This window comes from Haliotis cracherodii, unplaced genomic scaffold (assembly GCF_022045235.1).
Source record: "Haliotis cracherodii isolate W230 unplaced genomic scaffold, xgHalCrac1.p SCAF_9, whole genome shotgun sequence".
In the NCBI taxonomy this organism is placed as follows: domain Eukaryota; kingdom Metazoa; phylum Mollusca; class Gastropoda; order Lepetellida; family Haliotidae; genus Haliotis; species Haliotis cracherodii.
This window is the reverse complement of record NW_027266343.1, coordinates 50,814,353-50,841,753: the sequence shown is the minus strand read 5'-3', so window position 1 is coordinate 50,841,753 and position 27,401 is coordinate 50,814,353. Positions and strand designations below refer to the sequence as shown.

At 40.7% G+C, this 27,401-nt stretch overlaps 1 protein-coding gene across 1 annotated transcript; it reads right to left on the bottom strand.

The window, feature by feature from the left end:
• Positions 1-849: 849 nt before the first annotated feature.
• LOC139453085 (neuropeptide CCHamide-2 receptor-like) lies at positions 850-25,199 on the bottom strand. The gene is made up of 3 exons (XM_071234708.1): positions 25,123-25,199; positions 6,519-6,997; positions 850-2,030 (listed from the first exon to the last, which is right to left on the bottom strand). Exons 2-3 carry the CDS (start codon positions 6,865-6,867, stop codon positions 1,267-1,269), a joined length of 1,113 nt encoding a protein of 370 aa, XP_071090809.1. The 5' UTR covers positions 6,868-6,997; positions 25,123-25,199; the 3' UTR covers positions 850-1,266.
• Between the last annotated feature and the right edge of the window lie 2,202 nt (positions 25,200-27,401).

The following is a 27,401-nucleotide window of genomic DNA, read 5'->3' as shown; positions in this document are numbered from 1 at the left end:
TGTACCGACCTTGTACAGTCTCTGACATTGTACCGACATTGTACAGACTCTGACATTGTACAGACCTTGTACGGTCTCGGACATTGTACCGACCTTGTGCAGTCTCTGACATTGTACCGACCTTGTACAGTCTATGACATTGCACCGACCTTGTAAGTCTCGGACACTGTACCGACCTTGTACAGTCTCGGACATTGTACAGACCTCGTACGGTCTCTGACATTGTACCGACCTTGTACGGTCTCTGACATTGTACCGACTTTGTACAGTCTCTGACATTGTACCGACCTTGTACGGTCTCGGATATTGTACCGACCTTGTACAGTCTCTCACATTGTACCGACTTTGTACGGTCTCTGGCATTGTACCGACCTTGTACGGTCTCGGATATTATACCGCCCTTGTGCAGTCTCTCACATTGTACCGACCTTGTACAGTCTCTGACATTGTACAGACCTCGTACAGTCTCTCACATTGTACCGACCTTGTACAGTCTCGGACATTGTACCGACCTTGTAAGTCTCAGACATTGTACCGACCTTGTACAGTCACCATGCGTGTCCATACTGAGAATCAGAGTAACACCAAGACCCCTCCACAATTATTATAAATCCTTGTGGCAACACAAACAGTTGATCTATTACAAAAGAATGTGTAATCCCCGCTGCAGAGAAGCACACCCTACATCCAGATTATTTTTAATTATTTCATATTTTCTTTCATTTGCTTTTTTTACTACATTCTGATAAATTTGTTACCAAATATACACATGAACACTGTTCCGTTATGAACAAGTTTATTTACACTATCACCCAGTGTTTTGAGCAAAATGTACTTGAAACTGTGGTGTTCGTGAAGGAATACAAATATCATTCAGGGATGGAGAAATGTTCAATTTAAATAACGGTCATCCCGAAAAAAACACCAGAACTCCAAAAAATAATACTCAGTAAAAGAGTCGGAACAATTATGTAAGGATGATCGCTACCAGTCAGTACTGTCTTCACTAATATGCTGCATGCAGTCACGCAAAGCCGTCCAATGGGTTTACACACTTTCCTGCTACAAAGACGTCCCAAGGTGTTGAGCACTGTTCAACTGGAAAGACGTCCTAAAGAATGTTTGGGTGTTCACACTGTCCGGCAGCAAAATCGTCACGAATGTGTTGCAGAATATCCTGCAGCAAAGTCCATCCTCAGTTAGTCATTATCATAAGATGGAATCACTTTTTGCCTTGTTAGACGTGATGCCACATATATGTGCTAGTCACTTGTGCATCACTTTGAGGGAGATGTGCGTACCAGCCGTCGTGTATGTGTTTTCCCTAGACACATTGTGCCTCTTACCCAGGCAGGTCCTGATGAAGGCCCGTCGGAACTTGGTTGATATGAGACTATACACAACAGGATTAGTGCAACTGTTAAGAAAGAACATAATCCTTGCAAAACACAGCAGGTTCCAGAACCCCTCAAACCCCAGAGCTCTGATCTTGGCGGGATTGGCGAAGATCATCCACAGGCTCACTGTCCTGAAGGGAAGATGGAAGAAGAAGAAGAGAAGAGTTATTACCACCAACATGATGACAACCTTCCTCCTGGCCTTGTTCTTGCTGTGACATCTCTGTTCATCCAGCTTGTCACTGAACCGGAACTCCTGCACCAGCGCCCGCGCTATGACGAGATATAGAATAGCCAGAACCACAAACGGCAGGGTAAAGAACACCACGAACAGACAGACTACGTAGCCCTTCTGCCAGGGTAGGACGATGGATTGTCTGCAAACCTTGATCGGAGTCCCGTCGTAGTAGCGAGAGTCCCGGTACACTGAGATTCCCAGGAAAGGCATGCTGGACAGCATGGAGATGAACCAGATGACTAGTACGATGAACAGCTTCATGGACTTGGAGTAGATCTTGGTGTCCCTGATACGGAGTGGGTGGCAGATGGCCTGGAACCTCTCACTGGCGATCACCATCATTGTCAACACCGAGGCATGGGCCGCACAGTTCTCTAACATCGGGACAAGGGTGCCTAGAAAGACAATATAAAGCTGAAGCTGTGTAACAAATCAATTACGAAACAACATATGGTAAAAGAAATCGGTTGAAAGGACACGAGTTGGTTGGTACTTATAATATGAAGTATAGTTCAATTAGTCAGCAACTATTTCGGCAATCACGTGTTCAGTAGACCCCCCTCCAACAACCTGGCCCCTCAATATGACTAGTATGCTTCTTGTGAATTTATAAAGACTATTATCTTCAGTGGTGACCCAGTGTTATCTTTACCACTGGTTCTCTTCGCGATATTTTACCGTGGGCAGTTTGCTAAACATTTAACGATCCTAGAACTGAAATCATCCCTAATTTGCCCTGCCCTTCCCTACTCCACAATCTCTACTAACCCACAACCACCACTCCCAAGGTCCAAGCCTCATCGCCACCCTCCCGTCATCTCCTCTACAGCCCCCGAGTGATTGTTGAAAATGTGTGCCTTAATTTTAAAGCTAATTTAAATTGTTGACCTGCTTTCTTACCACCTGTAACCATATATGAGTGTCTGTTTATCTGCCTAACAGTTTGTCTGTTTTCAAGAGAACACGATTAGGAAAAGCATTCAATAAAATAAATTCCATGTTTGTAACCTTTCAGGAGATTAAATCGGAATGTTTTCTTCTGCGTTCGTTTTGTTGTATTTTTATCAAATAGGGGATATTCGCTAATGTCCAATCATTAATGTCATTAAATTTCAATATCGTCATCATTGTGTTTGGTATAACGGAACATAGTGCACTAAGATTCAACACACGTCCATGTTTAATTCATAATTCAGTTACAGCCTTACATCGGATTCCACATAAACTATTCCCTTATACCCTGACGCTGTCCAGGAGACGCACTAGTTTTAGAAACAAGATGCCCGCCTCATCTTCCTTGTACGATTCAAGTTTTTTGCAGAATGTACCTCAAAGAAGTCACATTAAAGAAGCGAAGATCATCCGCAGGGACTCGCAACATCTACTTGTATTCCAGTCTGAGGTATAGGGGAATATCAGTGGGGTGAATTGCAGTGAGTGAATGAGATGTTACCCGGCTTATAACAACATTTACGCACAATCACGGTGGGGAACACCAGAAATGGGCTTCACACTCCGTATCCATGTGGGGAATGGAACCCGGGTTTTCGGCGTGACGATCGAACGCTTTAACCATTAGGCTACCCCACCGCCCCAGGTTGATTTGTAAGGTAGATATGTGAGATTTGAGTACCGCAGGGATTGTAAGGTAGACTGGTGAGGTAGGAATTATAGTAGGCTGAAAAATATCTGTATGGATCGTAAGGCACATGCAGAATGTAATTCAGATAGGCATCACAGTTGGATAATGTGTACGGTATGTGTGATAGTAGTTACAGTAATGTAAAATAGTAAGGTAGAAATGAGAGACAGTAATTACAGTAGGTCTGATTGTAAGGTAGATATGTGACATATTAGTTACAGGAGAGAGAACATTAATTACAGTGAATTGTAAGGTAGATATGTGACATATTAGTTACAGGAGAGAGAACATTAATTACACTGAATTGTAATCCACTTGCTATATATATTCTGCACTATGTCCCTCATTCAGTCTTGTTTGACAACGGTATAAGGATCTATACCGAAACGTCGCTTTTTTACAGTATTAAAGAAGTTGTTATCCATAAAAATTGTGTCTATCTTAACTGAATTGTAAGCCCTTAGGTATATATATGAGGTAATAATTACTGCCGGATAATTAGCAAGGTAGATACATGTATGTGCAATAGTGACTACAGTCGGGTGAAGTTTAAGGTAGATATGTGATGGAGTTATCATCACCGGGTAATTAGCACGGTAGATATGTGCAATAGTGACTACAGTCGGGTGAATTTTAAGGTAGATATGTGAAGGAGTTATCATTACCGGGTAATTAGCACGGTAGATATGAGCAATGGTGACTACAGTCGGGTGAAAATAATAAGGTTGATATGTGAAGGAGTTATCATTACCGGGTAATTAGCACGGTAGATATGTGAAATAGTGAATACAGTCGTGTAATTAGCAAGGAAGATATGTGCGATCGTTTCGTGAAGGGATATTTAGAAGTTGACATGATGAACAAAGAAGGCAGTTCTATCGATATACAACTTGTGATGGTGATACAGTCGAGAGAAAAGTAAGGTAGACTAGTGAGATAGCAATGACACTGCACCATGAAACAACTTTCGTACAACATGCTTTGTTTATTTCGTCTCTTGAGTTCTTTCTAGTAAACAGGTGAGTATATGGGAGCAGGGTCACAGATGCAGGTTACCTAGAACCCGATGGGAAACATCTAATACATAAACGATCCTAACTAAAGCGACATTTAGACATTCAGGGGCGGAGGGTAGCCTAGTGGTTAAAGCGTTCGCTCGTCACGCCGAAGACCTGGGTTCGATTCCCCACATGTGTACAATGTGTGAAGCCAATTTCTGGTGTCGCCCGCCGTGATATTGGTGGAGTATTGCTGAAAGCGGCGTAAGCCCATACTCACTCACTCACTCACTCACTCACTTTGATTAACATGAATTATTGATAAGAAGAATGTCCTAAAAGTCTTCGTTTATCGTGCTTGTTTCCTTTGTGAAGTGGCACAAACACAATCTGATCATTATGGATCCTACACAGCGGTAGTTTAGTGTATAAAGAATCTATATGCTAATGGGGGAATTAAGGGTTCGACACACAAGTTGTATGAGCGGGCATTATCTAACGGAATTAAAACTGACGAACAATTCCAGGCCTCAGATTCATCACGCTAACTAATCGCCGTGAGTCGGCTATTAAGGCGGATGTCGCTATCGGCGCAACTAACGCTATACCGCTTTACTCCTTCCATTCTTAAACGCCTGTTATTAGCAGTGCCAATCACAAAACAATGCCGTGTTCATCCTGCAGATTGCGCACAGTTCTATCACTTTAATCGTCTGTGAGCGATGTTCCTAAACTGAGCGTTTATGCTTGATGAGGTTATTCCCTAATAGTCCAGGCAATCCCGGCCATTTTTTCACTTGATAATTGGTGGCCATATTAGACTTTTTGAATATTTCCAAAACTGGGATTGCTTGGGGCTTTTAATATGTTGTTTGGGGGACCTTGTAGAATTGCAATTTGTTCCAAGTGAAACCTTATCTTGCCTTGACTATAACGCCAAGAGTCTTATCCGACTGTCTTCGCGCCCTGTCGCTATATGTCTACGTCGCCTGTGCAAATCGGATAACATTCAACTCACATTAATATATTTTCTAGATCATCAGCAACCTGTTGGATGAGCTCTCCGGCGTGACCAATCCTTTTGCTTTCCATTTGTGCGCTACTGTCCTGAATTATTTCGCCATTATGATGTACAATTTCTCAACGTCGATGCATGGATGACAATATTGCGCTAGGATACTTTCCATATGCATTTTTCGCAAAACGAACCTTTTGGGTATTTACAAAATGAAATATATTTCGTGGTCATTGCTGAATTTGCCCACTGTATGAACAATTCTTTTCACTGGTATATGATTTCACAAGATTTTATTCTCGAAAATATGAACATCGCGAACCTTACACATTTTCCCCAAAAATATGTTTTTGATTAACAGCAAATTCTTGTCAGTCTAAACTAATTGTTTAAGGGAAATGAACTTCCATATATTGTATTTCTATTTTATATTGATGGGTTTCATATATTAGACAACTAATTACTCTTGACGAGGTCAATATGCGAAAGCAAGGACCCGAGGACCCGACCTTGGTGGTCAGACCGCCGAAGGGGTCGGGTCCGAGAATCTTTGTTTTCCCATATTGACCTCGTCAAGAGTAATCATTCGTTTTGTTATAGGTGAGGTGAAATAGGGTTTAACGTCGCGTCCAAGATTATGGCACTTATATAGCGACGTGCATGCACGTGTGTGTGTGTGTGTGTGTGTGGTTGCTTGTACTAGTCCCGACTGATGCCGATTTATAGTGCTAGCTCACTGAGATACCCTGCCGCAGTTTTACATGAATACCCCAGTCAGACACAGTATACTGACTCCGAGCCGACCACTCCTTGTTTTAGTCCCTTAATGCCGAGCGCCAGACAGTGTAACAATAAGTACCATCTTTTAACGTCTTTTGGTATGACGCGGTCGGGGATCGAACCCTGGACCTTCCGCTCTCCGGGCGGACGCTCTCCCATTAGACCACGGAGGCGGTCTCGTTTTCACTTTAAGTTTATAATGTCCTCTGTTGCAGTAAATCAGCTGCGAACAATGAAATGTTCGTACCAGACGCCATCTTGTTTTCTAGCAGACGAGTCAATATTTATCATGTGACGAGTCAATATTCGAGGTCAGTGTCAGTCACATGATATCTGAGTCTTCACTGAAATGTTTTGTTTCGTCACGTGGTACGGATTAACCAATAGAATAACAAGATTCTTAAAATATAAATTAAGGTATAACAAGTTGATATGTATATGTACTTACACATTATGGCCCCGAAATGCCAGATATCCTTGGCGTATATATCCACCAGGGCCGTTGGCATGCACACGGTGATCACCATCAAGTCCGCGATTGCCAGGTTCACCAGGAACAGATTGGTGGAAGTGCGCATGTCGTGGTGCAATCCCACCACGGCTGCAACCACGCTGTTCCCGACGGTGCCAGTGAGAAATATAATGACGTAAAGAAGTGTTGACGTCACCAGTATGTACAGCGGCATCTCCGGGACGGTCTTTACCTCAGACGACGAGTTGTTGCAGGTGTATGCCGAGTTAGTGTGGTGCTCGTCGTCGGACATGTTCCAGGACGTCATGCTCGCGTTATACCCCATGTCCACGTCGCCGCAAAGCAACGTCAAGCCGCCGGACACCAACTGCCAGTATTTACACGAATGTTAGGAGTCCTATTCGGAAGATTCGTCGTTTTGACAGGAAGGTCGTGACATCGTCTGCAATGTGTGTCTGCAAGATAAACGTATCCTTGAATTACAGACAGACAGACAGACAGTTTATTCAGTAATTTAGGCATCAAGGCCCAAAGTACAATGCAGATTGTCATGTGATGTACATGATTAGATTTTAAATCAAGTTACACATTCCTCATTATAAAGACATGTTTTAAGAAAACAGAAACATCATGGATCATATCAGGATTTTCAGAGTTTAGCAGATTTATCATTAACTGATCTTTGAAAATACCTTGCAACATGGGGAGAAATTTATACCTTAAATTGGAATACGCTACAAATATAAGTAAGACAAGGTATTCATCCTCTACTTCTCCGGATGAACAGTTTGAACAAATATAGTTCACAGTATCGCCGTCTTTGGACCTGCGACATATATTTACGTTAAACTTTGAAATTGAAAATCTAAGTTTACAATAAGCTCTGATAAAACTTTTACCATTTAAACAAATTAAATATCTTTCAGTTTGTAACAATGACGTTACTTTGCTGTAATTGCTAAGATAACCTCTCCACCTACCCACCCACCTGCACATAATACATGGACCTCACAGGTATGCGGAAATGTTTGGCATATTTCAGATACCGATAAATACGTCTTAGAATTATTTAGTGGTAAGGATGCATTAAATATGTCTAGCAGATTGTAAAGCCCGGAAGTTGAGGCTAGAGTGTCACATTTAAAATGCCAACGCCAGAGTAAAATCTGTCTCAGATTCCATTGGCCGTAAAAGGCAATATAGTGCTGAAAATTGATGACACCGGGTGATTGCGAAAACGATAAGCATGTTCTGGCCTACCGGTCGCCTCCGAGACTAACACAATTTTCATTGAAAGTGTGGAAGACAGTGCAGTGAGAAAGGAGGTGTGAAAACACCGTGTAAAGGTCAAAGCATGGGGCAGCATTATCAGAACGAGCGTGTTACTTTGTACTTGCTGTGATGAGAAATTTCAACAAGCATGATATCATCTCACTCCCTGCTTGGGGGCACGGGTGGCCCAGTCGTCTAAGGCGCCGCGATTCGCTGTGCAGAGCAGTCCCTTGGGCATGCCAGAAACCTATGATTGTGGGTTCGAATCCCGGTTCGCCCCGATTATGTTTCTAGGTTTGTCAGTTCCATATCCGTACTCGTGGGTTTCACCGAAGTGGTAAACGTCTGAGACCTGCATGACTTCGGGCTTTCCTCCAACATTAAGCTGACACGCGGCGATATAACTGGAATACTGTTAAAAGCGGCGTTAAACCCAACTCACTCACTTACTCCCTTTATTGTTTTCTTTCACGATAACAGAAATGTCAATTGAGCACACTGCAGATATGTTTTGTACATATTCTCCCTAGGCAATGTGACCTATAATATTTGTTTTGTTTTTTGTCACTGAGTGAGTGGTATATACTCATCATTGATTGCTGATTACAGCTTCTGACAACAACTTCTTAAAACTATCTTAACAATGAGATGGTTCTGTTATAAATTAAAGGTGTGGGTGGGTGCAATCACTTTGGTTGAAAACATGATTCACACTATCTATAGTCAACTCACACTCACTCCCTGCTTACCATCGTCACTCACATACTCACTCACTCCCTGCTTACCATCGTCAATCACTCACTCACTCCCTGCTTACCATCGTCACTCACTCACTCCCTGCTTACCATCGTCACTCATTCACTCACTCACTGCTTACCATCGTCACTCACTCACTCACTCACTCCCTGCTTACCATCGTCAATCACTCACTCACTCCCTGCTTACCATCGTCACTCACTCACTCCCTGCTTACCATCGTCACTCATTCACTCACTCACTGCTTCCCACTATCTATAGTCGGTATATAAATTATTTTCTTATTCCATAAAATATTCCTTTTTTCAATTATTTTTTTTTTAAATCCCAATGTTATACACCCCGTTTAAAGTGTATATGATATTTCTTTGTTTTCAACTAGGCGGGGCATATGACATCACCAATTCTTTTATGACGTTTCTGCGTTCCAAGTCAAACTAGAGGGCGACTAATATAAGAGGCAACTGCCTGTGACTTACTATATACAATGTTAATGTACATCATATGTTTTTTTATGTTAATCTCCTACACATCCTTGACGCAAAGACCATACCGATGTACATTAACCTCCGTGTGGGTTTCGGGTTATAAATGGTCCCCATCAACCGATGCTGGTCGTAAGAGGCGACTCGATAGATCGGGTGGACATGTTTATAATATTAATCACCGGGCAAGGGCTAATCTGCCCTGGGGGAGATCTTCCGCATCCAAGGACACATTTCCCCTCTTGCAGAAAGTCAAACACTGACAGTTCCCGAAAGGCTAGTGTACTCAAATTTCAAACAAGCTAGTAACGACTTCCTCATTTGGTGCATGTGTCATTGAGTCCTTGACTGATAAAGGTTCAGATGGATCTCGTCGTCACTTTATTTGACAGCGCAAGATTACAAATTCAGCCAAGAGAAACTTAATATTTGATGTACATTAACACAATTCTCTTAGAGGCATGTTGCCAGTCTGCAGCTTTAACAAACACGTGGCACTTCAATTGACTAAAGACAAACAACTTCCAATATTCTAACATCTTCACTCCGCCTCTCATACCAACCAATAATCAGTGTGTTCATATGTAACTCTAAGTAACCATAATACATAAACAGTGAACACAGTTCCTACTCCGTTCACTACGCGAATCTGACACGTGTGATGCCAGGTGTGTAGTTATATATTTAGGCCTGTATGTAATTATACTTGCAGTCATGCGTGTAGTCATGTATGTAGTCACGCAATCATCTAAGCTATGTGTGTAGTCATGTATGCATGTGTGCAGTCATATGTGCAGTCATGTGTGTCCAGTCATGTATGCAGTCATGTATGCAGTCATGTATGCAGTCATGTATGTAGTCATGTATGCAGTCATGCATGTAGTCATGTATGCAGTCATGTATGCAGTCATGTATGTAGTCATGTATGAAGTCATGTGTGCAGTCATGTATGCAGTCATGTATGCAGTCATGTATGTAGTCATGTATGCAGTCATGCATGTAGTCATGTATGCAGTCATGTATGCAGTCATGTATGTAGTCATGTATGAAGTCATGTGTGCAGTCATGTATGCAGTCATGTATGCAGTCATGTATGCAGTCATGTATGCAGTCATGTATGCAGTCATGTATGCAGTCATGTATGTAGTCATGTATGCAGTCATGTATGTAGTCATGTATGTAGTCATGTATGCAGTCATGTATGCAGTCATGTATGTAGTCATGTATGCAGTCATGTATGTAGTCATGTATGCAGTATGCAGTCATGTATATAGTCATGTATGCAGTCATGTATGTAGTCATGTATGAAGTCATGTATGCAGTCATGTATGCAGTCATGTATGTAGTCATGTATGCAGTCATGTATGTAGTCATGTATGCAGTCATGTATGTAGTCATGTATGCAGTCATGTATGTAGTCATGTATGCAGTCATGTATGAAGTCATGTATGCAGTCATGTATGCAGTCATGTATGCAGTCATGTATGTAGTCATGTATGCAGTCATGTATGTAGTCATGTATGTAGTCATGTATGCAGTCATGTATGCAGTCATGTATGTAGTCATGTATGCAGTCATGTATGTAGTCATTTATGCAGTATGCAGTCATGTATGCAGCCATGTATGTAGTCATGTATGCAGTCATGTATGTAGTCATGTATGCAGTCATGTATGCAGTCATGTATGTAGTCATGTATGCAGTCATGTATATAGTCATGTATGCAGTCATGTATGCAGTCATGTATGCAGTCATGTATGTAGTCATGTATGTAGTCATGTATGCAGTCATGTATGCAGTCATGTATGCAGTCATGTATGCAGTCATGTATGTAGTCATGTATGCAGTCATGTATGTAGTCATGTATGCAGTCATGTATGTAGTCATGTGTGCAGTCATGTGTGCAGCCATGTATGCAGTCATGTATGCAGTCATGTATGAAGTCATGTATGTAGTCATGTATGTAGTCATGTATGTAGTCATGTATGCAGTCATGTATGTAGTCATGTATGTAGTCATGTATGTCGTCATGTATATAGTCATGTATGCAGTCATGTATGTAGTCATATGTGCAGTCATGAATGCAGTCAAGTGTGCAGTCATGTATGTAGTCATGTATGAAGTCATATCCGACTTATTGTTGACGATCTTCTCGCGGAATGGACAGAGTAACAACAGTAAGAAACATTGACACCTCGCGTACCGCTGATAATTTGAACGTAATACAGTTACAGTTCACGTGGCTACTGTCAACCTACGTGACTTAATGTAATTTTGCTCACCATCTTCCTACATTATTTAAAGAATTTGAAGTGTCAAACACAAAGTGTAACCAACATATTCAGGAAGAACCTTCGTTATTTGCCTACGTGTATGGGGAGGAACCAGAAACCTCCATGTGAATGTGAGGACGAAATCTTCAAAATACGAGGAAAACCCTCCAACACTAGGACAGGGAAAATCATGATGAGTTAATTATATTGTGATTGTGTCTCGCTTATTTATAAAACTGACCTCTGGCGAGGTAGAGAGCAAGCAAAACAAACGCCATGGTACAGGCAAACCTGTGATCACAATTAGGGGATTTGAAATCCAGGCCCAGAAGACCCTGACGTACACAGATGACTGGGTCAGATGACATATAAGCTTGTACCGTTAAGCAGACTGTGTTATATGACAAGGACAGTTATTACGACAGACAGATTGTGTTAAATGACAAAGAAGGTTATTACGACAAACAGATTGTGTTAAATGACAAAGAAGGTTATTACGATAAACAACTGTGTTAAATGACAAGGTAGGTTATTACGACAAACAGATTGTGTTAAACGACATATAAGCTTATTCGTCACTTAACATTAATAATGAGTAAGAAGAAGCAGATCAGTGCGTCATATGACATTAATAATCAGCTATGAGAAACAGATCAGTGCGTCATATGACATTAATGATGAATTAAGGGAAACAGATCAGTGCGTCACATGACATAGATGTTCTGTTACGGGAAGCGGCGGTATTAGGGAAAGACGTTTGCACTTTGATTGATACAACTACCCTGGTGTAGTTGGCAGCACGTAGCCATTCGTATGAATATTCCTCAATTACTGGCTCTGTATCTGCTTCCATCAGTCCACGGCTTCAGCTCCCACGCCTAATTTGGCAACTGAGGCGACCCGGAATCGTCCGTCCCAAAGAACACTTTTGCCAATGTAGGAGAGAACGGGATGGAGCAACATTATTGATCATAATCATCTTGTACAGATTCATTTTTCTTCCAGTCAGAGATCACTAAGCCGGGGACACTGACACCTCAACCACAGGGAGTATCCCGTCAGTACCCATGCTCACGTGAATCTCGAACTTTAGATTTCGATAGCCGCAAGTTGTTACCGCTAGCTTCTGAGGATGTGGAGTAATTTGGATCTCCGTCGTCCGCTGAGGTAACACGCCATAAGACAGCGCCTCGGAGCATCTTGGAATTGGCTTGTCTCTCTTTTATAAACCTATCAGGACAATGAGCAATTGCAAACCGATCTTTGACAATAGGCGATGATTCGTGTATTGAATCCGTGTCTCGTGCCCACGACATCAGAAGCAATAATTTTGTCAGTGTTTGCTGTAGTAATCAATCATGTATTGCCCGGTCGGTCATAACTGACTGTGTGTATTGCACGAGTTCGTCAATCAATTATTTAATGTAAGCGTTTGCTTAAAAGTTTTGGGGATTGCCTGTCGAGAACGCACCCAAATAGTCCAACAAAAGTGTCGCATAATATGCATAATAAACATGAGTGTTCGGTGAGTATGGTTTTACGCCACTTTTGGCATATTCCATCAATGTCTTTGCGGGGGAGTCAAGAAGTGAGCTTTACACTTGTGGTTGAGAACAGAACCTGGGCCTTCGGCGTGACGATCGAACGCTTTAACCACTAGACTACCCCAGCGCCCCATGAAAAACAGTCGTTCATGATAAAGGTCCAGGAACCACATATGCCCTGCTCGCTGTCTGAAACCCTGTAATAGTATAGAAATTTGCACACGAGTATGCGGCAAAACAGTAATTACATTCATTGTGAGCCTAAATACCACACACGTATCTTGGCCCCATTGCTTCCTGGACACAAGGCCTGCCGTAGGCTGTTGCTGAAGAACTGATTATCGCAGTAATGTTGAACCGTAAACATACCCACGCTCGCTGATGTACTTTCCACACATATATCGTATTATAGGAGACAACCTCAACCTGTAATGATTGTCTACAGTCTTCGTTATTTGATATATCGACAAAACAGAGACACGCCTCTGAAGATGGATCAAGTCACAAGCATTCGGAAGGGAATAAGATGAGTTATTGATATCATTTTACCAACTAACTGACTCGACTACTTCCGCAGAATTAGAGGAAATAGAAACATGTGGCAGGTGTTGTTATCACGATTGAAATATAAAGCCGTGATGTGGAGCCACATTTGCTTGTTCTGACCTTGAATGGGATTTCTTGAGTTGCCCCCACACGTCAAGGCATTATTTTCAAATGGTTATTAACTATGTATAAATATATTATTTTATTATTTTATTCATTGTTACCAGTGGACCAGTACAAGCAGCCACACACACAAACACGTGCATGCACGTCGCTATATAAGTGCAATAATCTTGGACGCGACGTTAAACCCCATTTCACCTTACCTCACTCTTATTTCATATCATCCAACTCACCTCCAGAGTGTCATACGACCCTAGCTCAAAAATGTTTTTGATCAAGGTAACAACATTCAAGGCCTCAGTAAAAATTTCAAAAAGTATTTTGGAGGACATTGCAAAATTTCACGCTTCAGTGACAAACATGATGTCCGACGCAATTCCTTATTTGACTTTTACCATAAGTTAAAGTCTCCTTTCAGGTAGTTGACTTGTCTTTGTATGTATTTGTGACGGCTGCCATCGGTGTGGAAGGATACACACACCTTATTGCGGAAATCTGGTATCATCAATTTTTAATAGTGCTTGAAAAGCAAATGTTCATGATACAGCCGGAATCCTACAATCGATTCTGCTCTTTTTATTTTGGCTATGGAAAGGGTTTTGTCACTTTTATTTTACGATTGGACTCCTGGCTGAAAATAGCAGTCCATATTGACCGGTGCACGTTCAATCTTAGCTCTCTAACACTTGCCATGAGACCAGGATTAATGCCAAGAGGGCTTCAAGGGATTTGTGGTTCTCGACATTCGTAATGTTAAGTTCGTCATGGCCTTCCCTTTCCCTGATCAAGAACCAGTAATCACGATGATCTACTTTGGATAATGAGGCCTCTAACCTTAGTTCCATCAAATCGCCAGTGATTCACGTTCTGGTCAGTTCACTGGTGGTAAATAGCGAGTAAGTGAATTATTTATATTTTAGGTCGGATTAGAACTCACAACTCACAACTGTGCAACTTATAACTCACAACTCAAAACTGTGCAACTTAGAACTCACAACTGTGCAACTCACAACTCACAACTGTGCTACTTAGAACTCACAATTGTGCTACTTAGAACTGACAAAAGTGTGCAACTTAGAACTCACAACTGTGCAACTTAGAACTCACAGCTCACAACTGTGCTACTTAGAACTCACAACTCAAAACTGTGCAACTTAGAACTCACAACTGTGCAACTCACAACCCACAACTGTGCTACTTAGAACTCACAATTGTGCTACTTAGAACTGACAAAAGTGTGCAACTTAGAACTCACAACTGTGCAACTTAGAACTCACAGCTCACAACTGTGCTACTTAGAACTCACAACTCAAAACTGTGCAACTTAGAACTCACAACTGTGCAACTCACAACCCACAACTGTGCTACTTAGAACTCACAACTGTGCAACTTAGAACTCACAGCTCACAACTGTGCAACTTAGAACTCACAACTGTGCAACTTAGAACTCACAACTCTGCTACTTAGAATTCACAACTGTGCAACTTAGAACTCACAACTCACAACTGTGCTGGTCATAGAATTAATGAAACAACGTCAATACATAATCCCTCATTATTGTGCCACTTGTAAGTGACAACATGGTGAGGGAGCGACATTATTTTTGGTCGATCTTTGTTTTGTTCGTAAACTGATTTACGTAATAGGTGCAAAGACTCTGCAGGTCTACACAAACAAACACCGTAATAAAACTCTCAGTTGAATAGTATAATGATAATCTGGAGGAACATATAATAGAATCAATTAAGAAGAGAGCAGGCAATGTTATCGTTCTTGGGGCGAATATCAAACTCTTTGGTGAAGAAAATATGGCAAGACAAAGAAAACCTAGATGAAGCCCTAGCTCGGAAAATGTCCTACTAAAGTCATCTGGGATATTGGTACGTGAACCGAAGTCGCAATTGTGATGACATACAGCCACCACAAAGTCACTATGAAGGTTCACGCCCTCTCTGGAATTTAAAAAAACTCTTAACAGGTCAACACCAACAAGCACCGTAATATTATGAATGGTAATAAGGAGGAACATTTAATAGAAACCGTTATATTGTTTCTTACGCCATCTTGCAATACACAGAACATCAACACAGGACGTCCATAGGTATTAGCACCAACGTTATTGCAGACTCACATTGGAGGCTTCATCAGAAAGTCAGCTGATGCATCACTGAGACGCCCTGTCAACAACTACACCTATTCATACAGCACTGGGACGTTCTGTCAACAACTACACCTATTCATACAGTACTGAGACGTTCTGTCAACAACTACACCTATTCATATAGTACTGAGACGTTCTGTCAACAACTACACCTATTCATACAGTACTGAGACGTTCTGTCAACAACTACACTTATTCATACAGTACTGAGACGTTCTGTCAACAACTACACCTATTCATACAGTACTGAGACGTTCTGTCAACAACTACACCTATTCATACAGTACTGAGACGTTCTGTCAACAACTACATCAAATGCCTTGATTTTGATTTTGATTATTTTCAGTTTTATCACTTTCTACTTTGTTCTCTTGAATCTTTCGTTTGTGTCCATAAGGTGTTGAAGGCCATATAGTTACTTCTTACTCCACATGCGTGTAAAATCTTGGGAAAATTAAAGTTAAGCAGGTTATTGTTACTGATCCCACTACGTCAATTCGTATTGCAGTTGAACTTCTTCCTTTGATAGATGTTTAGACGCTAGAAAGGGGTAAGAACTTACCTGCAATTAACTTTTATTTGAAGCAAATATAGAATAACACCACCTTTTTTGTAGTTATATATATCTGTTTACACAAGCTCGCAAGATATTCACATCTCTAAAGAAAATGAAAACACAATGGGCGCTGAAAAGCATTATCGTTCCATACAATTCAAACGCAAGAGGAGTTGCCATTCTATTGAATTATAATTTTGAAATACAAATCAACAATACTAAATCTTATGTAAATGGAAACTATATCATCACCGAAAAACACTTTTGAAGGAATAAGACTTACTCTTTGTAATACATGTGGACCTAGTAGTGATGGTCCAATGTTATCCAACCTTATTCAAGAACACCCCAAATCTTCATACAACACTGACCCCAAAACTTCATAAAACACTGACCCCCATGCCTCCATACAACACTGACCCCGAACCTTCATACAACAACACTGACCCCAGGCCTCCATACAACAACACTGACCCCAGACCTTCATACAACAACACTGACCCCAGGCCTCCATACAACAACACTGACCCCAGACCTTCATACAACAACACTGACCCCAGACCTTCATACAACAACACTGACCCCAGGCCTCCATACAACAACACTGACCCCAGACCTTCATACAACAACACTGACCCCAGGCCTCCATACAACAACACTGACCCCAGGCCTCCATACAACACTGACCCCGAACCTTCATACAACAACACTGACCCCAGGCCTCCATACAACACTGACCCAAAGCATTAATACAACAACACTGACCCCAAGCCTCCATACAACAGCACTGACCCCAAGCATCAATACAACACTGACCCCAAACCTTCATACAACACTGACCCCAAGCATTAATACAACAACACTGACCCCAAGCCTCCATACAACAAAACTGACCCCAAGCCTCCATACAACAACACTGACCCCAGACCTTCATACAACACTGACCCCAAGCATTAATACAACAACACTGACCCCAAGCCTCCATACAACAACACTAACCCCAAACCTTCATACAACACTAACCCCAAGCCTCCATACAACAACACTAACCCCAAACCTTCATACAACACTAACCCCAAACCTTCATACAACACTGACCCAATCCTTCAAACAACACTGATCCCCGGCCTCCAAACATTGACGATTTTGATAATGAACTTGTATAGGTTCCACATCAGGAAGTAATATAAAACTGACTGTGTGAGAATTTCCACTTTGACTCACATTCAGATGAGTGTGAAGTTTTAGGAATCCAACTTGACACATCTTTGAAAGACCTTTGGGTAATTAACACAAGCAAAAAACTGCAAATTTACAGCACAACTTCCATTGTCTCTTGCCTCCTTAGCTTGTTCAAGTTCCAACTTTTCCGGATCTATTTCGTTTCAAAGCTTGTATTAAAAATGTACTTTCTTGCTCGCTTCAACACTCCATTAGCACCATTATCTTAAATTGTATCATTAAATGTCCATTATACTATGACCCACCCAAATATGTGTATTATTTTTAACGATCCTCCCCTCGCTGCTGACCCTCGCTTGATTTCTTCTGTAATCTCCCCCGCACGCTCGTTCGGCGATGACAGCCTGCAGGGTGGGATCAGTAGCCAACCACCCTCCGACCAGCAGAACTTAACCCTTTCCCAACCAGCCCACTGAATGTCCTAGTGTTGCCAGGCTTCGCGTAGATTTGGTGAATCGCATCTGCAATGAAGGGCTTCAAAGCGAATCCCATTTCGTCTTGTTGAAATCAAAGTCGTATGTATCTTCACAACGTGTGAGAGTGAATCTCGTCAATGTACTTTCTAATCGCCTTACAGCTTCCTTCACTGTTTTTCCATAATTAGCAAATTGTATTTGACATATCTCAGTATCTTAACTCAAATTATTTAATAGGATTATATGAAACGTCACAAACAGTAGTTTCATCTGTCATTTTATTAATATTGTTATGTATAACCGCCTGTCTATTTGTTTGAAGTGACTTGTTTAAGAGGCACACATGCACATACACATCACCACCGTTGACAAACAACCTCTACGCTGCACAAGTATAAAAAGCAATATACATAGTCTTTCATTTAGACGCCAAGTCATGTAGAAGATTACACTATATTTTTTAACTTTAATCATGAATAATTGTTGAAATACATATATGTTAACTGAACTGAAAACTCTTACAACTTTCGCAAAACCCAGAATTGTTATAGATATATATTTTAGAGCTATGCAAGGTGATTGTGGTCAACATTTGCAGTGCTTAGCTGCGTCAGGTGGTTTTCATCAAAAGTGAAATGCAATAATTGTAGTACTTTGTGAAATACTGGGTGAAATACTAGGTGGAGTATTATTATTAATGTGTGCAGTACTTAGAACAATGTTATGTGATTAATGTCCGACACATGTAAAATGTCAACTCCACAGAAAAACCAGTCTGGATCTACCGCAACAGCTTCCATTGGGCGTAAAAGGTGATATAGACGGGAAAATTGTATGAATGGATCACTGAAAATCAGTGAACCTCATTCAAAAGTCAGCGTCAGAGAAGGTTGTCTAATACTTGTACCTTTTGCACCGAAGTTCTTCTTGAACCTACAAGTTTTCCAATTAGCGAAATATGTCTGTTTCGTAGTTTGAAGTGGTAACCTCAAATCTTGATAGCTGAAACGTCGGAAAATAGCGCCAGAGTGGTCTCGTATTCTGTCCACGACATGTAAATGGCTGCCACTTACTCCCGACCTCCTCGTCGCCTCGAGTTTGACTGACAGAATGGCTCTTGACACAGAATACAAGGCATTGGCTAATGCTAATGTTTAAAAGAATATCTATAAAACATGTCATTTCGTGAAATCCAGCATGATTTGATGGCTTGTTGAAGAAATGGAAACGACAGAGTCTTGTGGAAACACGGTTAAGGTACATTGTCACACAACACTTCAAGTTCATGTTTTTCCCCTAATAGACATTACTCTACCCCGTCAATGTCTCTTGTTACGGAGTGATGTACAAGTACTGACGTGAACCGCCTGGTTGTAGAAGCTAACTGTTGTCTCCTTTCTGGCGACACTGGGGTAACATGTACAAGTATTTATTTGACCACCTGTGTGTAGAAGCTTACTGTGATCTCCGTTATATCAACACTGGGGTAACATGTGCAAGTACAAACGCGGCCCACCTGGATATTGTAGCTTACTGCAATGTCCGCTATATCGACACTGGGGTAACATGTGCAAGTACAAACGCGGACCATCTGGATATTGTAGCTTACTGCAGTCTCCGTTATATCATACTCGTCCCATCCTCAATGGTGTGTACTGATGTATATAGAGACACAATGTCACACGATGAGTATATATCATACTCATCCCATCTCCGAGGCTACTGGTGGATATAGAGACACAATGTCACAAAATGTGCATATACCATACTTGTCCCATCTCCGAGGTTACTGGTGTATTTCGAGACACAATGTTACAGACTGAGTATGTATCATACTCGCTCATCTCCGAGATCAAAATAGATTTGAGAATTATGTGAATATATCTCTGTTAACAGACAACTACCACATGGAACTGAAGTGAATTATTGTTGCCGCGAAAAAAATTGTATTTTGTGCACAAAACTGAATACCAAGGCCAAAGGTTTTTCTAAGAGAAACTTTTTGTTTACGAGCATTGTTGTCATCAGAGGATACATTTGTGAGAAAAGGTTTGGTTCAATGTGTCACTTCCTTAAGCTCTTTATTACGTTCCTTTTCATGTGAGCACGACAACCCTTAGGGTATTATCAAAGTATCTTAATGATGTTGAAATCTTAAATCCAGTTATTGGAAATGTTTCCCGAATCGTTCATGACAGGCCAATATTGTGAGCAGATGCTGACGACGGTTAATCAACGATCTAGATTTGTGAAAGGCTTTAAAAATCTTTCCTGGTATTTCATCAATGTTGACATCAACCTTGTTATGCATGTCAACCTTGCAAGAAAACCTATACAAAACCCATGTCTCAATCACTTCGGATTCAACACTGCAGTATTTTCTCACTGATATCATACATCTCCACTCCAGAGCGTCATACGACCCTTGCTCAAGAATGTTTTGATTAAGGTTACATCATTCAAGGCCTCAGTGAAGATTTCAAAAGGTTTTGTGACATTTCAAAAATTTATGCTTCAGCGACAAATATGATGATGTCCCAAGCAATTCCTTATTTTGACTTGTACCATATGTTTCAGTCTTCTTTCAGGTGAACAATTGACGCAAAAGACCCGGGTCCGATTCCCGACATGGGTACAATGCGTGAAGCCTATTTCTGGTGTCCCCCGCCGTGATATTGCTGGAATATTGCTAAAGCGGCGTAAAGCTCACTCACTCACTCACTTGTATGTGTTTATTGCGGAAATCTGGTATCATCAATTGTTTATAGTGTTTGAAAAGCAACTGCTCATGATACAGTCGGAATCCTACAATCGATTCTTATTTAAGCATAGAAAGGGTTTTGTCGCTATCATTTCACGTTTGGACTCCTGGCTGAAAATAGCAGTCCATATATACCGGTGCACATTCATCTTAGCTATCTAACACCGGGTTTAATGCCAAGAAGGCTTCAAGGGATTTGTCGTTTACGACATTCGTAATGTTAAGTTCGTCATGGCCTACCCTTTGGGAGAGTCAGGGATCAAGAACCAGTAATCACGATGATCTACTTTGGAAAATGAGGCCTCTAACCTTAGTTTCATCAAATCGCCAGCTGATTCACGTTCTGGTCAGCCCACTGGTGGTAAATAGCGAGTAAGTGAATTAATTCTATTCTAGGTCGTATTAGCTATCTTTGAGCTCCATGGCGGCTCTCGAATGGCAAACACTTCCCATTGTAACGAAACACTACGATGTGATTAAGGTAAATACAATAAAGGCGACAAAACATTTCCATAATCATAAAAAACGTTTGGACAGTCAACTGAATATAAATAGAGACACACTTGAATATACAAGAGACACACTTTCCCCATAATCATAGGAGATTTCTGAAAAAAACGAAGTCCATTGTACTGTTCCAACGATTTCATGTGTTTATGCATCACTACCCAACAATAATGACACTAAGTATTCGCTGTGAAGCCCATTTCTTGTGTCCACCGCCGTGATATTGCTGGAATATTGCTAAAAGCGGCGTAAAACCAAACTCACACACTCACTCACTAAGTATTCGCCAAAAGCTTTCCGTGTCCTGTAAAAACATGAAAAGCAATGCCCTACAAACACATTGAAACGTATATTCAAACTTTAATTTGGTTTTTATTTCGTCCTAAAATATTTCTAAAACTATTCAAGTCCAGTCAAGTGTTCCCTAGGATCGACTGTCGGAAAACCTTAATTGGATGACTATTTAGTAACGCTTATTAGTAACGCTTGTTATTTCACGCAGGCAAGGCCAGCAGTAAGTTAATTGTCTGCCAAACAATTGATCGATATACATGTGATGTGTCTGTGTGTGAAGTACAACCAGCTGTCCCGGATAATTAGGCGACAGGTGTAACGCACAACTGTGCTACTTAGAACTCACAACTCACAACTGTGCTACTTAGAACTCACAACTCACAATTGTGCTACTTAGAACTCACAACTGTGCTACTTAGAACTCACAACTCACAACTGTGCTACTTAGAACTCACAACTGTGCTACTTAGAACTCACAACTCACAACGTAACTACTTAGAACTCACAACTGTGCTACTTAGAACTCACAACTGACAACTCTGCTACTTAGAACTACTTAGAAATCAATTAAGAAGTATGCAATATTATAGTTCAGGGGACAAACATCCAACCCTTTGGTGAAGAAAATATGGCAAGACAAAAACACCCGAGGGCCCATATATACACTGATGGATCCAAGAATCCTATTAACAACAGTGCTGGTTACGGGATCCACATCCAAAGCTCCAAACCCCAAGCACATTCTTTTCGCCTGCCTGATGATCAGTCATTATTCACTGCTGAATTGGAGGCAATTCATCATGCACTCAAACTCAAGCTGGAATTACCGGAAGCAAAGGCGGTCGTCCTATGAGACTTGATAAGTGCACTTCGAGCTATCAGCTCCAACTCCGGACCAAACACAGTCAATAATATTCTATACGCATATACAAAACTATCGGACCAAAGGCAATATGTGAAGTGGTGTTGGATCCCGTCTGACATAGATGTTCATGGATATGAAAAAGCGGACACACCAGAGCAGCTAGCTCTAGACAAAGCGGAGATACAGCCTATTCCCTTTAGTAAACTAGAAATATAAAGCAAAATCAAAGCCTCGATAGCCCAAAGATGGCAAGATCAGTGGAACGCAAGTAAGATTGGCAGATGGCTATACAAAATTAAACCCAAGATCCTCCAAAAGCCATACTCATTCTCAAATGAAAGCAAAAATGAAATCGCCATCTCACGCCTCAGAATAGCACCATGACAAGGTATGTCCATCTTGCCATCAATCTGAATCCATTGCTCACTTGTTACTGGAACATCAAGACCCTGCCCCAGCCCGGGCTCGGTTAAGACAGGAACTGCAGCTAGATCCGCTATATGTCGTAAATCTCCTAAAGCCAAGAGATGCAATAGCGAAGGCCAAACTAACTCTATTTCTGAGAGATGGACGGCTACTCAAACGCATATAAACAGAGCAGCCAAAGATAAAAATAAAATCATATCAATATACGAAAATAGAAATCATATGAATACAAAAACAGAAATTCCATGAATACTAAAATTCGCCATACTAAAGCTCACACACATGAGTCCCAAAGAGGGACAGGTCAGCCGAAATTGCTCTGTCAGAATGCGGTCTCTGAAACACTTAAAGCAACAAGCCACTTGTAAGCGACAACATGGTGAGGGAGCATGTCGCCAGTAGTTTCGGCAGTTCTTAGAAAGTTTTGCGACATTTTTGTCCATCTTGGTTTTGTTCGTAAACTGATTTACGTAATAGGTGCAAAGTCTCTGCAGGTCTACACAAACAAACACCGTAATAAAACTCTCAGTTGAATAGTATAATGATAATCTAGAGGAACATATACTAGAATCAATTAAGAAGAGAGCAGGTAAATGTTATCGTTCTTGGGACGAATATCAAACTCTTTGGTGAAGAAAATATGGCAAGACAAAAACACCCGAGATGAAGCCCTAGCTCGGAAAATGTCCTACTAAAGTCATCTGGGATATTGGTACGTGAACCGAAGTCACAATTGTGATGACATACAGCCACAAGAAAGTCAGTACAAAGGGTCCCTAAAACTCTCAGCAGGTCAACACAAACAAACACCGTAATATTATGAATGGTAATCAGGAGGAACATTTAATAGAAACCGTTATATTGTTTCTTATGCCATCTTGCACTACACAGAACATCAACACATGACGTCCATAGATATTAGCACCAACGTTATTACAGACTCACATTGGAGGCTTCATCAGAAAGTCAGCTGATGCATCACTGAGACGCCCTGAACTACACCTATTCACACAGCACTGGGACGTTCTGTCAACAACTACACCTATTCATACAGTACTGAGACGTTCATTTATTTTGGTCCATCTTTGTTTTGTTCGTAAACTGATTTACGTAATAGGTGCAAAGACTCTGCAGGTCTACACAAACAAACACCGTAATAAAACTCTCAAGTGAATAATATGAATGATAATCAGGAGGAACACATAGTAGAATCAGTCATATTGTATCGAACTCCAACTTGCAATACCCAGAACATCAACACAGGACGTCCATAGAATCAAGATATTAGCACCAACGTTATTGCAGACTCACATAGGAGGCCTGTTCTGCATTGGCTTCATCAGAAAGTCAGCTGATGTAGTACTGAGACGTTCAGTCAACAACTACACCCATTTATACAGTACTGACGTATATTAGTTCATACCGTACTGACAAGTTCAGTCAACAAATGTATCAGTTTATACCGCACTGACAACTTTAGTTGACAAATATATCAGTTCAAACCGAACTGACAACTTCAGTTAAATAATATATGAGTTAATACTGCACTGACAACTTCAGTCAATAACTACATGCAGCTCCTTGGGAATTTTTTTTCTTTTCTCATACGGTCAAAAACAATTAAACATTTGTCGTCTCTTTATAAGAATGTTCACACATTTTTTAAGAGCAGATGTTTTAGTAAAATCATATTGCATTTACGTAAAAAGGATTGGGCAATTGTCTCGTTGTCTTGCATGTCTGATCATTGGCAATTTTGTAAAGAAAAAAGTAAAATATGTATTCATTCTCTCGATTAAATCCTTTCTTTATACAAAAGTATGCGTGAACAGTTTTAAAATATTTTGAAACAAATATGTATCTCCGCATTGACACATAGTATATACTCAATGCAAACACGACGTGAGGTATTCACAGTGTTACCCACAGCATATACGAGCTCGTTTCTTGGTACATTGAAACATGCACCTTCCACACAGTTTACAACTAAGTTCATCGGTAAAACTTCTTCGGAATATGAATAATTCAAGGAACTGTCTCAGTGTTTTAGTTTTGTTCTTAAAATATTAATATTCTTTCTTAATTCCCAATTTCGCGGTTCCACTCATTTTTATTGAAGACGAATCATATATTTGTGTGTGGAAAGTTTACATGGTCACTGCAGATCTTAACAATGTAAATTACATTATCAGTACTAATATCTGAATACGGAGTTTTTCTTTTAATAAGGCAGATCCGCAAGAAAATTTATTCGTTACATTTTTTCAGACACGTTCAATATAGTTCTTGTAAAGGTACATAGAGCACATTAGTGGATTAGGTAAACAGCTGTTAGTGCATCAGCTAGTTCCTCACCTTATTGACCGCGGGATAATCACAGGCAACTCCAATCCAAGGTATACTCCGTCATAAGTCGCCGCGACACACCTCCAGTAGCGACGGCAACTAGAGCCTCGGCGTTCTGTGTTGCCGTTATGAATGCGCACATGGCACAGTCCACTAGTTGTCGAGGACGGTGAGAGGAGGGGTGTGGGATACAGGCTTCAATGAGAGAGATGTTCTAGCTTCTGTTACAGCTGCCGGCTGCTGATAGCTACATATGTCGCTGTCACTGGTAACTGTCACTGGCGGAATATAGAATGTAGGAGAGACGGGTTGGTGGAATGTTATGCAGGGATTGTGAAGGTCTGATCATGAATATCTCACTGATTACATTTCTGAAAATTTACTTCAGATCCTTTGTCTACTGACGTGCGTTACTTTTATTAGCTCTGTAATAATGTGTTCACTTAACAAATGTCAGTTTACAGTCCAAAGCAATAACTCGAGATACACATGAATTATAAAGGATATCTATTAGCGAAGGATGTCTGATACATCAATAATGGGACACGCGATAGCGTGCCTATTTCTTCTTTGCCTAACTACAAAGGAACTTACTTCCCCAAGGGATCTGTATGTTGGAGGTCTATGTAATACCGTCGTGTAAGAGACTTAACAGGAGCTGAAAAAATATAGTTAGACACCGTCACTTAGAAAGAGCTTCGTCCCTGTAATTGTATATTCAAGACAATTTACATTAGCTGATAACATGCATTCTTGAATATGATTTACATGCATATCCTTGTCTTTCGCATATATTCTTGTTTGACTTTCAAAAAGCTTTGCTTGTATTTCATATACTTTTTCTCGTTTCTCGTGTACTCTTCTCTTTCACGTATTTGTTCGTGTCTGTTTTTTACATATTAGTTTGTCTTCCACATTCATTCATAGGTTTCACACCTTTATATATCCTTTCCATATATACCAAAAGACGTTAAAAGATTGTAGTTGATGTTATCCTGTCTGGCGCTCGGCATTAAGGGAGTAAAACAAGGACTGGTCGGGTCGGAGTTAGTATACTGTGTCTGAGTGGGGTATTCATGTTAAGATGCGGCATGGTATCTCAGTGGACTAGCACTTTTAATCGGCTTAAGTACAAGCAGCCACACACACAGACACACACGTCGCACGTCGCTATATAAGTACAATAATCTTGAACGTGACCTTAAACCCCATTTCACCTCAGCTCACCTCATTTTCATATAAAAAATCACACATCATATATTCATACGTTCCATAATTTCATACAACATTTCATCCTTATAAATGGGTCTTTCATATATATATATATATATATATATATATATATATATATATATATATATATATATTCACACCACGTCACATCAAAAGTGCTTTCTGAACGTTCCCTTCATATCCAAAGACATTTTTATTTTCCATTATTGGGCGTTGGGCTGTATTCCAGCCATATGAAGGGAGGGGAGGAGGGGAGTAGAGTACGATGTTCTTTCACACATTCTACCCATGTGGGAAATCAACCCCGGGTCTTCGGCACGATGATCCAATGCTCTAAACTGCTATATGTAGGTTCCACTGCCTCCGAGTCAGTGTTCGGTTGTTAATCATCCAAAATTCCAGTCACCCGTGAAGATCCGGGTAAAAATAGGTCTTCAGCAACCCGTGCTTGTCGTAAGAGGCGACTAACAGGTTCTGGTGGTCTTGCACGATGATTTGGTTGATTATATCATCGTATCCCAATAACGTAGATCGATGCTCATGATGTCAATCACTTGATTGCCTGGCCCAGACTCGATTATTTTCAGACCGTCGTCATAAGCTGTAATATTGCTATGTGCGGCGTTATACAACTAACAACCAACAACAACCAAATTTCAGTCGCTGCAATCCTTCAATTCTGATCAATTCTTAGTAAATTGTGATCGGCAGTTTAAAGGCGGCGGTCAGCGGCTGGATACATCTGGGGTATCTATAAACTCAAATTATGACGGGTTTTTTCAATTTATCAATTCATTTTATTTTTCAGCATGAATCACTTGTTCTTTGGTTGAACACACCATTTCTAAACATAATAGATATTAATATATTCATATCTAACATCGTTGCATTAGGAAGCACACCCTCGCCATTCACATTTTATAACTTTTATAACGTCTCACACAAATCCAGCTATTATTTAATAGTCTAAGAACAGGAAAGTATATGTAGTCGTGTCCCTTACCAGGGGTAACCGTAGCCTGCTGTATTGAATTCCTCACAAACCTCATCTCGTT